The sequence below is a fragment of the Saimiri boliviensis genome, chromosome 4, assembly GCF_048565385.1.
Source record: "Saimiri boliviensis isolate mSaiBol1 chromosome 4, mSaiBol1.pri, whole genome shotgun sequence".
NCBI lineage: Eukaryota > Metazoa > Chordata > Mammalia > Primates > Cebidae > Saimiri > Saimiri boliviensis.
The window spans coordinates 10,057,064-10,070,834 of NC_133452.1; the positions used below are offsets into that span (position 1 = coordinate 10,057,064).

Sequence of the window (13,771 nt, forward strand, 5' to 3'; positions counted from 1 at the left end):
ACGTCGTGAGCACTGGAGGTAGAGTCCTGCCCTTGGAGGCCTCATTCCCATGAGGGATGGCAGACGATGCACGTCCCAGATAAGTGAATGCAATCCTATGTTACAGCGTGATACGTGTTATGGGGAACACAAATGAACAAGGGGAAAGGAAATCAGGGGAGTCGCGGGAGGAGGGGCTGCGGGTGGTGCTGGAGCGCGAATGTGGCCCTGGGCCGGCCCCGCTAACCATGTGTGAAACAGTGCCGAGCAGCAGAGCCTGTCGCAGGCTCCACACACATGGGGCTGAGCTAGCTCAGCTCACCAGCCTGTTCATGGCTTCTCAAGGTGGGACCGTGGATCCTCTTGACCCTTGTGAATGAGTTCCCTGAATGCCAAGTGATAGTACCTTGTTTACAAAGACGACAAGACGTGGCTATTGCTTTTTTCCTCCACTAAAGAGCAAACGCGTGGCTAATCCTCACTGCTGTGTGCGCTGCCCTGTCCACGGGTCTGGGGAGTACAGGTAGCTCTTAGGCTACCTCCCTCCGGGAAAGGGTTTTTTTGTTTTGTATTCTTAACCTTCACAGAATATTTGAAAGGAAAAAAGGCTGGCATGTAGACCTCCTCGTGTGGATTCACACTTCAACTTTTCAACACCCTGATGGCTGGCTCTTCTGTTATTGGCTCCTGTTTCCTCTCCGAAGTCTTGAGTGCCATTCAAGCCTGTCGAGTTTGCTGTATTTCTTTTAAGTAGTTGTTGGCTACGATGTAAGATGCTAGAATGTTCTCTCACTTGTCTCCTCTTCTGCACCTGCTCCTGACTGCGAGCATATCAGTATGGGGTCTTTTGTTCCCCCTAGAGATTAGTTGATTAGTAGATCACTGATCTAAGTGATCATTTAAGTATCTCAGATACAAAAAGAGAGGAGAGGAGGCCGTTCTACCCCGTGTCCTGCCCTAGCCACATAACAAGGAACTGGTGCTCCCCAAGCTCCCTGACCCCACACACAAGCCCCCCACCCACGTTAGGCTAGCCCCACTCTACCCCGGACCTGCTTCGGCCCCATGCATAATTACTCAGGGTGTAGCCGGACATCCAGGCGCCCTTGCTGACCAGGCCCTGCAGCAGGCGGAAGAGCAGCATGGACATGTAGTTGGGTGTGAAGGCCATGAGCACACCCGACACCGCATTGACTAGCACGGTGGCCAGGAGGCACAGCTTGCGGCCAAACCTTCAAAGACAAGGAGACATGGAGGGTAGGCAGTGAGGTTGAAATCTGGGGTCAGACATGCACGGTGGGATGCCAAGGGTCGCAGTCGGGGGCCACCGCACCACTGTCTCCAGGATCTATCAGGATAGCAATGCCCAGTGCACCGCCCAGCCCATCTGTCCCAAAGAGCCCTGCAGCCCTTGCCGGGTCTGAAGAGGAGTCTGAGTGCTCTCAGCAGCATCACAGCTCAGCCAGGCAGTGCCCACAGCTCCTCTCCAGTTCTCACAGCTGTCCCCTCGCCTTAACTTCATACTTAGCAGATGGCATCATTATCACCACGGGTCAGGCTGTGCCAAAACCGGGCTTCCTTCCTCCCACAGTCTTATCAACCATCATGGAAGCTTGCCTGTGCCATATTCAGCTCTGATAGTGTAGCCATACAGGGCTATTTCTCTTCTCCTTTTCTCAGGAATGAAACGGGCAAATTACTTGCTAGGATCACACTGTTCCCACCTGATCTTTTCAATCAAGAGTCAAGGAAAGAAGCCAAGGCCAGGCCACGGGGTGTGCCTGCCCGCCCATGCTCCTGCCCACCTGCCCACCCAATCCCCTCTGCCACCCCCACCAGGCCACTTCACGTGTCCACTTTCTGTCCCCTGGCCTCAGACCTCCACCCCTCCTCAGCACGGCCCTACCCCAGCCAGTAAACCCTCGCCCTTTATGAAAACATAGGAACTTCTGCCAGAAGCCACATCTTCTCACCAGGGATGCTCAGACCCAGCAGCGGCACGTGGCTCCTTCCCCTCTCCCTGTCTCCTGGGGCAGCACCTGGCTCTGTCTCCCCTCCTTGTGTCCTGGGGCAGCACCTGGCTCTCTGTCCCCTCTCCCTGTCTCCTCCTCTAAGTGGAGCCCCAGACCCCCACCCAGGCCTGGGTCCCCTGGCCTGTCTCTTCCTCCTGCATCCCTGATTCCCGCCCCCATCGGCATCCTCATTCTGGACCCTCCCAGCTGTTTTAGAGCTGTCCACACAACTCCACTCTCTGGCCTTCCAGTTTTCTCCAACCAACCTGTCCTGGGTGCCCAGGCCCCCACAGCAGATTCTGACCACTCCTCCTCAGGAGCTCCTGGTGCATTTCCACAGTGCCCTGGAGAACAGCTGTCCTGCGATCTCACTGCCATTTCTCCTATGTCTCCTTTGCCAGGGCACTTTCCCTGCCTACTTTTCCGTGCTGCAGTTCTCTCTTGACACTCTCGCCAGTGCATCCTCATATGCTGTAGAGTCTTAAGTACCAAGCACTGGTGACAAACCCCTGACATGGAACTCCAGCCCAGACCCTTTTCCAGAGCTCACTCACATACCCAAGTGGCTCCTTGGCATCTCTTCGTAGATGTCTCAGCCCATGCAACACATCCTGGCCAAACCTAACGCCTCCGAGATAGAGCTCTACCTTCCTCCATGCCCCCTCCCCTATAAACAGCTGCAACAAAATCCATTCCGAATCCTCTACCTCCCATCTCAAAATGGCCTCACGACCATGCACTTGCTGGAAGCATCTACCTGGTCTCTGTCCCCACTTTCTCTCAGCCCCCCCAGACTGGCCAATCTGCATGCAGCTCTGACTCTGAAACACACTCAGATCTCTCCACCGCTCCCCTGGCAGCCCCCCAGTGGCCCAAAGCAGGGACCGCTGCATCTCATCTCCAGCAGCTTCTGCGGCCAATTCCAACTGCTCACACTCCCCACCACTGTCCCTCAGAACCTGTTCTCATGGCACTGGAGGAGGCTTACCTGGACTGGCCTTTACATACCTGTCTGCAATGTAACCAAAGCCCAGAGAGCCGAAGAAGAAGCCCGCGTTCAAACAGGATTGAAAGAGGTCCACCTTCCAGTCGTCACCACACACGAGGTTGAACTGCCGGTCACACCACAGCAGGAGAAGGACCGAAAGCACAGAACCACGTGTGAGTCAGGTCTACCCGCTTCCATCCTCTCTTCAGCAAAGCAAACGCATCTCATGAAACTCAGCATCCCCAGGCTGTTTCACAGAGCTTCCTCCCACGACATTTTCATAAGACACGATAGAAGGTTTCTGATGAATCGCTCAGCAAATATCAAATGCAGTTCACCCTTGAACAACATGGCTTTGAACTGCACGGGTCCACTTATAAATCGATTCCTTTTTCAATAAAAGTTACGCCGAGTGTGCCTGTGTCTCCTTCTACCTCTTCCAGCTTCTCTGCCTCTGCCCCCAGGACAGCAAGACCAAGCCCTCTTTCCCCTCCTCCTCAAGCCAACCCAACGTGAAGACGATGAGGGTGAAAACCTTGATGATGATTCTCTTCCACTTCATGAATAGCAAATATATTTTCTCTTCCTTAGGATTTTCTTAACATTTTCTTTTCTCTAGCTTACTTTATTGTAAGAATAGAGTATATATTGTATTCTTATATACAGGGAGGGGAATATCACACACTGGGGTATGTTGGGGGGAGATAGGGGAGGGAGAGCGGGGAGTGGGGAGTTGGGGAGAGATAGCATGGGGAGAAATGCCAGATATAGGTGAAGGCGAGGAAGGCAGCTAATCACACTGCCACGTGTGTCCCTATGTTCTTCACATGTACCCCAAAACCTAAAATGCAATTTTAAAAAATTACTTGACCCAACAGTTCTTTATCTAGTACCTGTACATCAGCAATAACTAACGTGTACTAAGAGATCCCAACAAAGAATGCATTATGGCATGGTTTGACATAAAAATTAGAAATAATTTAAACATCCATGAGAAAGTCGATATTTAAATTGTGCAATCTTATTATAGAATTTTATACACGTTTTTAGAGAAGTATATTTTTAAGAACTGACATGGAAAAGGCTTATGAACAGAAAAAAAGAATACAGCATGTAATACATATGACATACAAAATACGTGTTCATTGGCTATTTGTATGATTGGCAGAGCTTCCTTCCAATCAATAGTAAGCTGTTAGTTGTTAAGTTTCGGGAGAGTCAGAACTTACACGTGCATTTCCAGTTGTCTGCAGGGGTTTGGTGTCCCTGCCCCTGCATTGTTCTGGGGTTGACTGTATTCCTAATAGCATGTACCACTCCCATCACGCAGGAATTAAAGAGGCTGTTGTCAAGAGCCTTGCTATTGGTAGTTGGTTATCGAAGGACAAAATATCTTTGGAAAAGGCAGCAAAATGTCTTCTCAGAAGAGACATGACTGCTACGTAAGATTTCTAAGAGAAATATAGCCAAGGAAGTAATTTTTCTAAAACAGAAATGTACCAAGAGAAATATGACATGCTTTCCAGAATTGGCCAAAGATCCCTCATTAATTACATATTGGTGATTATGTATTTAGTTATATAAATGACACCAACAGTTCTGAACCTTCTATTGTCACTGTTGGAGCTGTGAGTGGCAACCCCAGAGGAGGGAAGCAAAGACAGTGGGGGTGCCTGGGATAGACTGTGCTTTAGGGTCACGTGTGGGGGTGGCCAGGGTTTAGAAGGACATCAGAGGCTGCCCTACACCAAAAGCCAGCAGACGGGAGGTAGCAAGGTGGAGGTGACAGAGGAAAAGACAGGCACGGGCTGCTGAGAAGGGCTTGTTTTGTTTGGGTTTTTGGAGAAGGCAGATGCTCCCTGCATTTAGAGGCCTTGAGGAAGAAAACCAGGAGCAGAGGGAGATCCAAGAGCCCCACCTCCCACAGCACAGAGCATGGTGACACTCACACATGTCTAGGCATGGTAGAGGCCAGAGGGCAGAAGAATGGCCCCTTCCTCTTTAGAGCTGAGACAGGCAGAAAGAGTGGACTCTAGGGAGAACAGAAGGTGTTGGGGGCCTCTTAACCCCTTCAGTTTCCGGCGCAGCCCCTCCGGGGTGGCGGACACATCCTTCCTTCCCGCCCCCATCCCTCTGCACCGCTCTATCTGCATCAGATCCGTAGCTTTCCTAACCAGAACACTGTCACGTGTGATGGCAGCAAGTCACTTCACAACTCTGGGCCTCAGTTTCTCAGCCCGAAACACGTGTTATACCCGTTCCATCACACCCATAGGGCTGCTGTGTGCACTGGAGGGGAGAAATCACCTGCAAATAGCTTTAATAAATAATAAGCCCTTTTATTTTAGAAACTGGTTTTATTACCCCACTTCCAACCCTCAAATCTCTAAACTTTCTAGTTTGAGCCATGCTATGCCCATCCTGGGTCGAACATTCAGAGCTGGCTTGGTGCAGTAGCTTACACCTTAATCCCAGCACTTTGGGAGTCTGAGGCAGGAAGACCACCTGAGCCCAGGCTGAGACAACAGAGTGAGACCTTGTCTCTACAAAATATTTTAAGATTTGCCAGACATGGTATCATGTGCCTATAGTCCCAGCTACTTGGGAGGCTGAGGTGGGAAGATCGACTGAGCCCGGGAGGTTGAGGCTCCAGCGAGCTGTGTTCAAGCTACCGCACTCCAGCTTGGATGGCAGTGCGAGACTCTCTCAAAAACAAAACAATGTTCAAGGCCTCAAGGACTCTGAACTCAGCCAGCCTGGATTCTGTCTGATGGACTGACTAGTTCCTTGACATGAGCACATTTTTTTCCTGAAATATGGATTAAACTCTGTGTTACCACTTGAATTTCAGAAACAAATACAAGCCTCTCCTAGTAACTGTCTTCTGTCCAGACCCCAGCGTCTGCTCCCGTGGGTTGTACAGCTCTGGGGCATGTGACAAGCTGCTGCTCAGTGTCACTCTCGTGTCCTCTGCCAATCCCAATGTCGATTTCCTCTAAAATTCAGCTTAAAATGTATCTTCTCCATGGAGCGCCTCCTAGGTTTCCCACCCAATGTGTTAACCCTTTACAGCCTGCGGTTCTCTTCCTGTCTGCCCTGTGTTCTGCCACAGAATACACAGGACATGTCCTCCCTGGGCTGATCTGGCTGTCCCAGGGTCTGTCTCCAACTCTCTCTTTGCAGCCTCCACCCGTGGTCTGCTGCAAAAGGTTTCACTCAAGCTGCAGGGGTCGGGGAAAGATGTGGAATTATTGCCCGGGGCCTCAGCTTACTCTCCTCTCAGCCATTGTTTGCCTGGTTTTCGTTATAATCTTTGCAAGTCGGCATCTCTGTGAGATGTGCCTACCGCCTTCCTGAAACACCTGGTTGCCATCTTGCCCCAGGACTGTGTGTGGAGCCAGGAGCTCCTGGAGCCGGAGCGCATCCCACCTTCTAACGCCTCCTCCACAGAGAACTGACTGCCCCCAGGCTTCCCTGAGGATCAGTTTCTAGAGCCACCTGCAAAGCTTGTAAACCTGCCATGCTTCCTCTCCTCCCAAACACCAGCCCAACCACGAGGCCCCCGACACATCTGTGTACCTTGAGAAGGTAGGCCGGGCCCTGGGAGAAGCTGGGGCTGCACAAAGGTAGGGATGGGGTGGAAGGTGGAAGGTGGGATTTCACCAGGGCTGGAGCAGCTCTTTCTGGGACAGTTATAAAGCAACCTATTTGCTTCATCACAAGAACCACTCAGGGTCCTGGTGAAACCACAGATTCCCTGCAGATTCTGCCTCAGTGAGTCACGAATAGGAATCCAGGCGATCCTGAGGATCAGGCAAGTTTGGGAAACCCTGATGTAACTACCTGCGTCTCCCTCGGCCTGAAACCCCTTTCCCTTGCTCAGCATCCATGGCTGATGGAAGACACCTGGCCGGTGTCGGGGCTGACTGAAGCCAGGACTGGCAGAGGAGAGTCAAAAGTCAGGAAAATACCCACATTCCTCCCCCAGTGGACCTCATGGCCTTAGCCCTGGTCTTGGGGTGGTAGTTAAACTTGGTGTTTAAACAAATCAGCTCATCTTCCCTCCTAAAACAAGTTCCAAAGTCCAAGGCAATGCTAGGTTAAAAATTAGTTCTGCAGAAGTGAACGACCAAGGTTGATTCCCCAACAATAATTTTAGTTTTGGAGGAGGAGCTGGGGCCAAGGCAGCTGGGTTAAAGTGGAAGACAGTTCCTACACAGGAGCCAGTTTCCGTCACCCTCCCATCTATCCCCAGGCTTCCAGTCACCTCGGAAAATCTTCACATGAACGCCACCACCCTTCCACCTCCGCGTGGCCCCAAATGAACACTTTCTCTTAAAACCATATCCTCTTCAGTCTCTGCCAATCAGAGTTCCAGGATATTCCCACAGTCCTCCCCAGGGCTCTCTGTCTTGGGTTATGGAAGCCCCCTCCACAGCTGTCATGGACAGGCAAGCTGTTCTAAAGCCCTCTCGGGCCACTCTCGTATGTCCCGGCCTCCCCACTCCTGCTGTGCCCCAAGGTCCCCTCTTACCAGGCTCCTCCACCTGCCCACACAGCTGCCTCTCAGGGGCTCCCAGATCGGTGTTCAAAACCTCCATTTGTCCATGCCCCTCAAGCCAGAGCCCTCCACCAAGCTGGTCTTTTGCTCCCCAGCCCTGGCAACACTGGCATCTCTTACATCATTTCTTCCCTTCATTCCCACAAGAACCATGTTGGCCAGTGCTTCTCACCCAGGCTCTTGGCCCCCTCGTGCACCTCTCTACCTCTCCTGAAGTCTCCAATCCCACCATCACCCCTTCCCATCCATTCGCAAGGTCCAGCTAGGATCGCCCTGCTTGCTTGCCCAAATAAGACCCAAAATCCTTTGTTGGGCACTAAGGTAGGGTTGCCAGGATTTGCACATAAAAATACAGAATGCCCAGATAAATCTGAACTTCAGATAAATAATTGTTCTTTTAGAATAAATATGTTCATGCAATATTTGCATTCACAGTCTGTTATCAGAATCAAATATCATGCTGTATCTGGGATGTAAGTATCCCATCCAACTGGATTATCTGAAGTTCAAAGGTTCGAATTTCACTGGGCGTCCTGTATTGTATCTAGCAACCCCACACCAAGCACTCCATGTTCTGGTCCCAAGGTTAGACACCAGTGTTCTCCCCACAACTCCCAGACATGACCCTCATATCAGGGTTCCTTGCACCCTGAACGCACCAAACACTCCCTGGGCCCTGAGCCTGGGCTCAAGCTCCCCACTTAGTCTGGGATCTACTTCCCCTCCCACCTGCCCCCTCTCCTTGCTGGTCAAAATACCACTGGAGACTCAGCTCAAAGCCACCTCCTCCTGGAAGATGTCCATGATCAGCTCAGAGCTCAGCAGCTGAGATCTCAGCTTCCTTAGAGCCCACCAGCCCCTTTCCGCACTGCTCATGGCACTCACCACAGGCGGCCTTGGGCGGTCATTAAATGGACACTGGTCTCATTCTTTCCACCCTCCCCCATCCCCTCTCAGTCCCCGCAAGACTGCAGACTCCTCGAGGAACCTGACAATCTTCTTCTGTGTCTCCCGCGCGGCATCACACCCAGCGCCAGGACAGAGTGAGCATGCAGGGCATGCTGGATGGACGTGTGATGGGAGGGCAACTACATCTGATCTCCTCAAAGCAGAGTCTGCCTCAGCCCCAGAGAACAAATGCATCCCCATCCTGGTCTACTCTAGATTCCCAGTGGGCCTGTCGGATGGTTGGAGATCCCTGGGAAGTGGGCCGCCTAACTTGTCATCCAATGTTGGAGGATGCCGTGGAGACCAGATGCCTCTTCAGCATGCTAAAGCGCATCGCTTGGGCACATTTTTGCCCCAGGCAAGCAGGGAGAGCAATGCTCAGGCCCAGAGGGGAGGGACCCTATGTTTCCTCCAGTAACATCTCTAAATGTGTCACCACTCAAGCCATTCAGGAAGGGGAAGAGAGGAAGAAGGGAGACCCAAGAATCCCTGAGAGCTTAGGTGAGGGTAGTGGGGGCAGACAGAAGCAAGGAGGGCCCAGTTACCTCTTAATTCAGGGGAGTAGTGCCCGTGCCAAAACCACGCCATTGCTCCCTACTAACAGAGAGCCTCTGACTGGCTTTGGCCCACGGCTTCTCCAACTCACCCAGTGTCCACATTTGTTACCATACATCCCTTTCAAAAGGGCTCATGATGGGGAAAAAAATGTGGTGGCACTTTTTACTAAAAGATTCTCAAGGCAAAATGCTCAAATAACCTGATTTTTAATGAAAAGCGCTACCACATTCTTTCCCCATCATGAGCAAGGGCGCTTTGATGCCGTCGCCCTGTCCCCGCGGCCCCATCGTACTGCACGGGGTGACTCAGTTTGGATTTGCTCAGTGCTTTCACAGACCCCAGCTGAACCTCGCCTCCCTGTGAGGCAGCTGTCATCACCTCTGGTTGACTGATGAGGAAATGAGGCTCAGAGAGGCGGTGACTTACCCAGTGATGCTCAGCTAATAAGGGACACAGCTGGGATATTCTGACTCCCAAGCCAGGGCGGTTCCCAGGCCACTTCAGCACCATCGTTTAGGTCACTTGTCATTGCTCGTGAGTGGAAGGAGGAGCCACAGTACTATTGGTGGGGAACAGGGCCCAGAGCAAGTTGGTAGTTCTGGGAGAAGTCAGTGGGATGATAAGAGAGGCTGCTGGTCTCCCAGACGACTCCTGTTCAAGCAACCCAGCAACCTGGCTCCCCACAGTGCTGGCTGGTCTCTCCTGCCTCAGCTTCCCCATCAAAGTCCCAGAGTTCGTGGTGGATTAACTAGAGAAAAGAATGCCCCATGCCCAGGACACAGCCAAACACCCACTAAAACACGGCCCCACCTCTTTCCTGATGTGGAACTGAGCCTGGTAGGATTTACTTTAGATCTCTCCCTGTCCCAGGAACCCCGTGTTACAGAGGCTCTTTTACCTCGGTGACGATGGAGGAGCCAGACGTGTCGTATACCCAGCCGTCCTGGCAGGGGCCCAGGGGCAGGTGGCTCCTGTTGGCAGCCAGGCTAGACAGGGGGTCCACGCAGCTGAGGGTGCTCTGGTTCCAGTCCACTTCATAGCGCCTGCAGTGGCGAAGAAAGGCCTCGCCCGCGGGCCCCAGGCCGGGCACCGTGTAGTTCAGCTCCTCTGCAGGGCTCCAGCCGCAGCGCAGGCTCAGCTCAGCCACCCCGGGGCTCTGGCAGTGGTGGTCAGGGACGAAGCCCAGGAAGACGATGCCCACGCAGATGGGTGCGAAGGCAAATGAGATTAGGCATAGGGTGAGGAAGGCTTGCTTCTGGAACCAGCCAAACCCCCCAACCTGCTCCAGAATGTCGTCTACGGTGGGCATGATGACTCAGCACGCTCATGGCCGTGGCCGGACCTGCTCTGGGCTGCAGTACCCAGGTGCAATGTCTCCCTTATAGATCTTTGAAAAGGAGTGGTTTGAAATCAGTTTGCTGTCCAAGAGTGAAACATCTGGAAGTCAACCAAGTAGAAATAATCTTTTACCCCATGGTGCTGATTTCAGGAAAAGGGAGAATGCAGGTGGCTGCCTGATCAAATTGTTTGCTTTGCCAGGGAGTGAGTTAGTGGGGTCTAAGCCCTAAGAGAACTGGAGTTCGGCCACAGAGCGAGGGGAGGACAGGAGAGCAGCCGAGCGAACCCCCAGCAGCCCCTCAGGGCTCTTCCAAAGAAAAGGTTTTCCTTCTAGATGTGATGATATGAGGCAAGTATTGGGTGACAGCCAGGTACTAGGTGCTGTATTTGGCTAATTACTTCTGTGATACCATTTAAGTCTTTTTCTAAAGTTCTTTTCCATAGGTGTTGGGGGAACGGTGTTATTTGGTTACATAAGTTCTTTAGTAGTGATTTGTGAGATTTTGGTGCACTATCTCCCAAGAGGTATACACTGCACCCAATTTGGGGTTTGTTTTTTGTTTTTTGTTTTTGAGATGGAGTCTTTCTCTGTGGTCCAGGCTGGAGTGCAGTGGCTCGATCATGGATCACTACAACCTCCACCTCCTTGGTTCTAGTGATTCTCATGACTCAGCCTCCCATGTATCTGGAACTACAGGCATGGGCCACCACACTCAGCTAATTTTCGTATTTTTAGTAGAGATGGGGTTTCGCCATGTTGGCAAGCCTGGTCTTAAACTCCTGACCTCAGGTGATCTGCCCATCTTGGCTGCCCTAAGTGCTGTACTTGAACCTCATTCTTCTCCAGAGCAAGCTCTCCGGATTTATTAAGCCACCTTTGCCCACCTAGGGACTCCTCACCAGCTCACGTGTTGGATCCTCTGTTCATTCCACAGTTACCTGCTGAGTCCCTATATATATCAAGCAGTGTGCCACGCTCCGGGACACAGAGATGAGACAGTCCCCAACTCCAAGCAGCCTATGGTCCACTGGGGGAGCTACTCACAAAGGTGATGGCAGCAGGTGCTGTGATCATGCCAGCTGCAGCAGGGAGGCACTGGCTGGGGCTGCACACTCCATGGAGCTGGTGGGACCCCTGCCTTCCTAGGCAGGACTACAGCCACCCAAATGTCCACTCTTGGAGGCGGCCAGGAGCAGGCAGGATCTGCCTTCCTGGGTGCAGCTACGACTGCCTGACCCACCACTGCAGACCCGGGCATCCTGCTCCACAGAGCACGCAGGAGCCTAAGACAAGCAGAAAGCACCTCCCTTCCAAGTTGGAAGGGTAGGAACTCCCTGGGTGCAGCTGTGGCAGCGCTCCCAGGTGCAGGACCTGGGCATCTCTGCAGCCTGCCCTCTCAGGGACCCAGGAAGACTCCCCCCTGCCACCCCAGGCCCTGCAGGCTCAGAATTGTCTGCTCCCACTGCCTGGCCTCTCTCCTTTCCTGGTGCCCATTCTGATCTCAGAGCACCCGTTGGAACTGAGCCCTGGGGCCATAATGGCAGCAGGCGACAGACAGAGTCCTGGGTGGAAGGGGGCGAGTCCCCAGTAAGGTCCCGCCTTCCGGCCAGGGAGGTCCTGAAGGCTGAGGGCCAGGCTACCAATCCCGCGAGCTAAGTAGAGACTCGTGATGCCTCTTCCAAACCCACCCATGGCTGCCTATGGACCAATCAGCATGGACCTCCTTTCTGAGGTCCATAAAAGCCCTGGGCTCAGCCAGAGCAGAGCAAAGGACAGCCAGAAGATGAAGAGGGCAGAGAGATGACAGGACAACCAGCTGCAGAAAGGAGCACCCTCTCTGCTGATAGCTGGAGAGGATGGAACAACCAGCTGCAGAGAAGAGCTAGCCTCTCTGCTGATAGCTCGAGACAATGGGATGATGGGACCACCACCTGTGGAAAGAAGCTACTGTCTGCTGAGAGCTGCAGAGACTACCTGACCACAGACAGGAGCCACCCTCTCCAAGGTCTCTTCTCCACTGAGAGCTGCAGACATTGGGATGACCAGTTGCAGAGAGGAGCTACTCTTTCCAGGGCCTCCCCTCTGCTGAGAACTGAACACTCACCAGATGACCTGCCTACAAGAGGAGCTAGCCACTGTGAACCTTTTTTGAGCTGTTGTTAACACTCAATAAAGCTTGTCTTAGTCTTTTTCGCCTTTCATTTACCTGCATACCTCACTCCTCCTGGATGCAGGACAAGAATTTGGGCAAAGGCACAGTGGCCACAGAGGTCTCCAGACAAAAAAAGCAACACCTCAAAGATCTTGTAACATTTGGGGGGCTTGTCTGGGATCTGTGGAAGGGTCAGTAAACGCGAATCTGCTTTCTGTCCTGTTTTTCAGAGTCTCTAAAGTCCGTAATAGTCAAGGAAAAACACTAGGCTTGTGTCAGCCAATTAACAACTACTAGCATGGTTGCCGGACTGAAGACTCAGAGGACAGGCTTGCTGGGGCAGATGCTGTCTACCCCCGTCACCCTTGGGTGTTGGCAATATTGGCTTTGTTCAAACCCAGTTTTATGTCATGGAGGTCTAACCCTCATGTGGGACTGGAAAGAGGTCCTGGGGCAACTGAGGGTTGGCCAAAGCTACACCTTAGTGTTATCCAAAGGCCCCTGGACCAACTCCAGTCCCCAACTGCCCATTAGGGTGTCAGCACGATGACTTGCAGTCTTTCCTTCTTTCTTTCGGTCCTTCCTTCCCTTCCTCCCTCTTTTCTTTCTCTTTTTTTCCTTTCTTTCTTTTCTTTCCTTCCTTTTCTTTCTTTTTTCCCTCTGATGGTGGCACACATTCAGTGCCAGCCCTCGTGTGCCCACAGCCCTGATACAAGTGCCTGGCACATGGCTGGGAAGCAGCCAGGGTGCAAGGGGCCCACTTTCAGCACACTTTGAGAAGAAGCCAGGCCCCTCTGTGGTATCACCTTCCCAGCAGCCAGGCCAGGCCCAACCTGGTGCCACTGCTCACCTGTTCCATGGAAAAAGCAGCTACCCCCCGGCTCTGCTTGCTCAATGGGCTCAGGACTCCTTTCTTTGGCCTGGACCAGGGAGCAGGGGGGCCCTTACCCACCCCTGCAGTCTTCCTTTTCCACTGTCTCCCAGCCCTATGGTTTGGATCCAGACATTCCAGGCTATCAAAATTGCAAAGGGGAGACATGACCAAGGGCCATGGCCAACTGAGAAAAAGCCGTTGCCAACAACCTGAGCATCTAGAATGACAGACCAGGCTCCTTCTGAGCCACCCGCTCCTGATCCGATGGAAGCCATGATACTCCATCTACAGCAGATGAGAAACCAAGGCCCAAGGGGGCAAGTGACCTACCCAAAATCACATGCCTGGTTCTATGTCAAG

At 52.5% G+C, this 13,771-nt stretch overlaps 1 protein-coding gene across 4 annotated transcripts in view; it reads right to left on the reverse strand.

Moving 5' to 3' along the window:
* SLC22A1 (solute carrier family 22 member 1) overlaps positions 1 to 10,644 on the reverse strand; it is a 35,923-nt gene extending 25,279 nt beyond the window's left edge. The window contains exons 1-3 of one of the 4 annotated variants that reach the window (XM_010344321.3): positions 9,945 to 10,639; positions 3,000 to 3,103; positions 1,057 to 1,211 (exon numbers count right to left, since the gene is read on the reverse strand). In XM_010344321.3, the coding sequence (XP_010342623.3) occupies positions 1,057 to 1,211; positions 3,000 to 3,103; positions 9,945 to 10,355 (670 nt within the window). In that variant the 5' untranslated portion in view covers positions 10,356 to 10,639. Of the gene's footprint in view, positions 1 to 1,056; positions 1,212 to 2,999; positions 3,104 to 9,472; positions 9,902 to 9,944 lie in introns of those variants that run through there. The other 3 variants (XM_003933778.4, XM_039467925.2, XM_010344322.3) reach the window with 3 other exon arrangements.
* Positions 10,645 to 13,771: the final 3,127 nt, after the last annotated feature.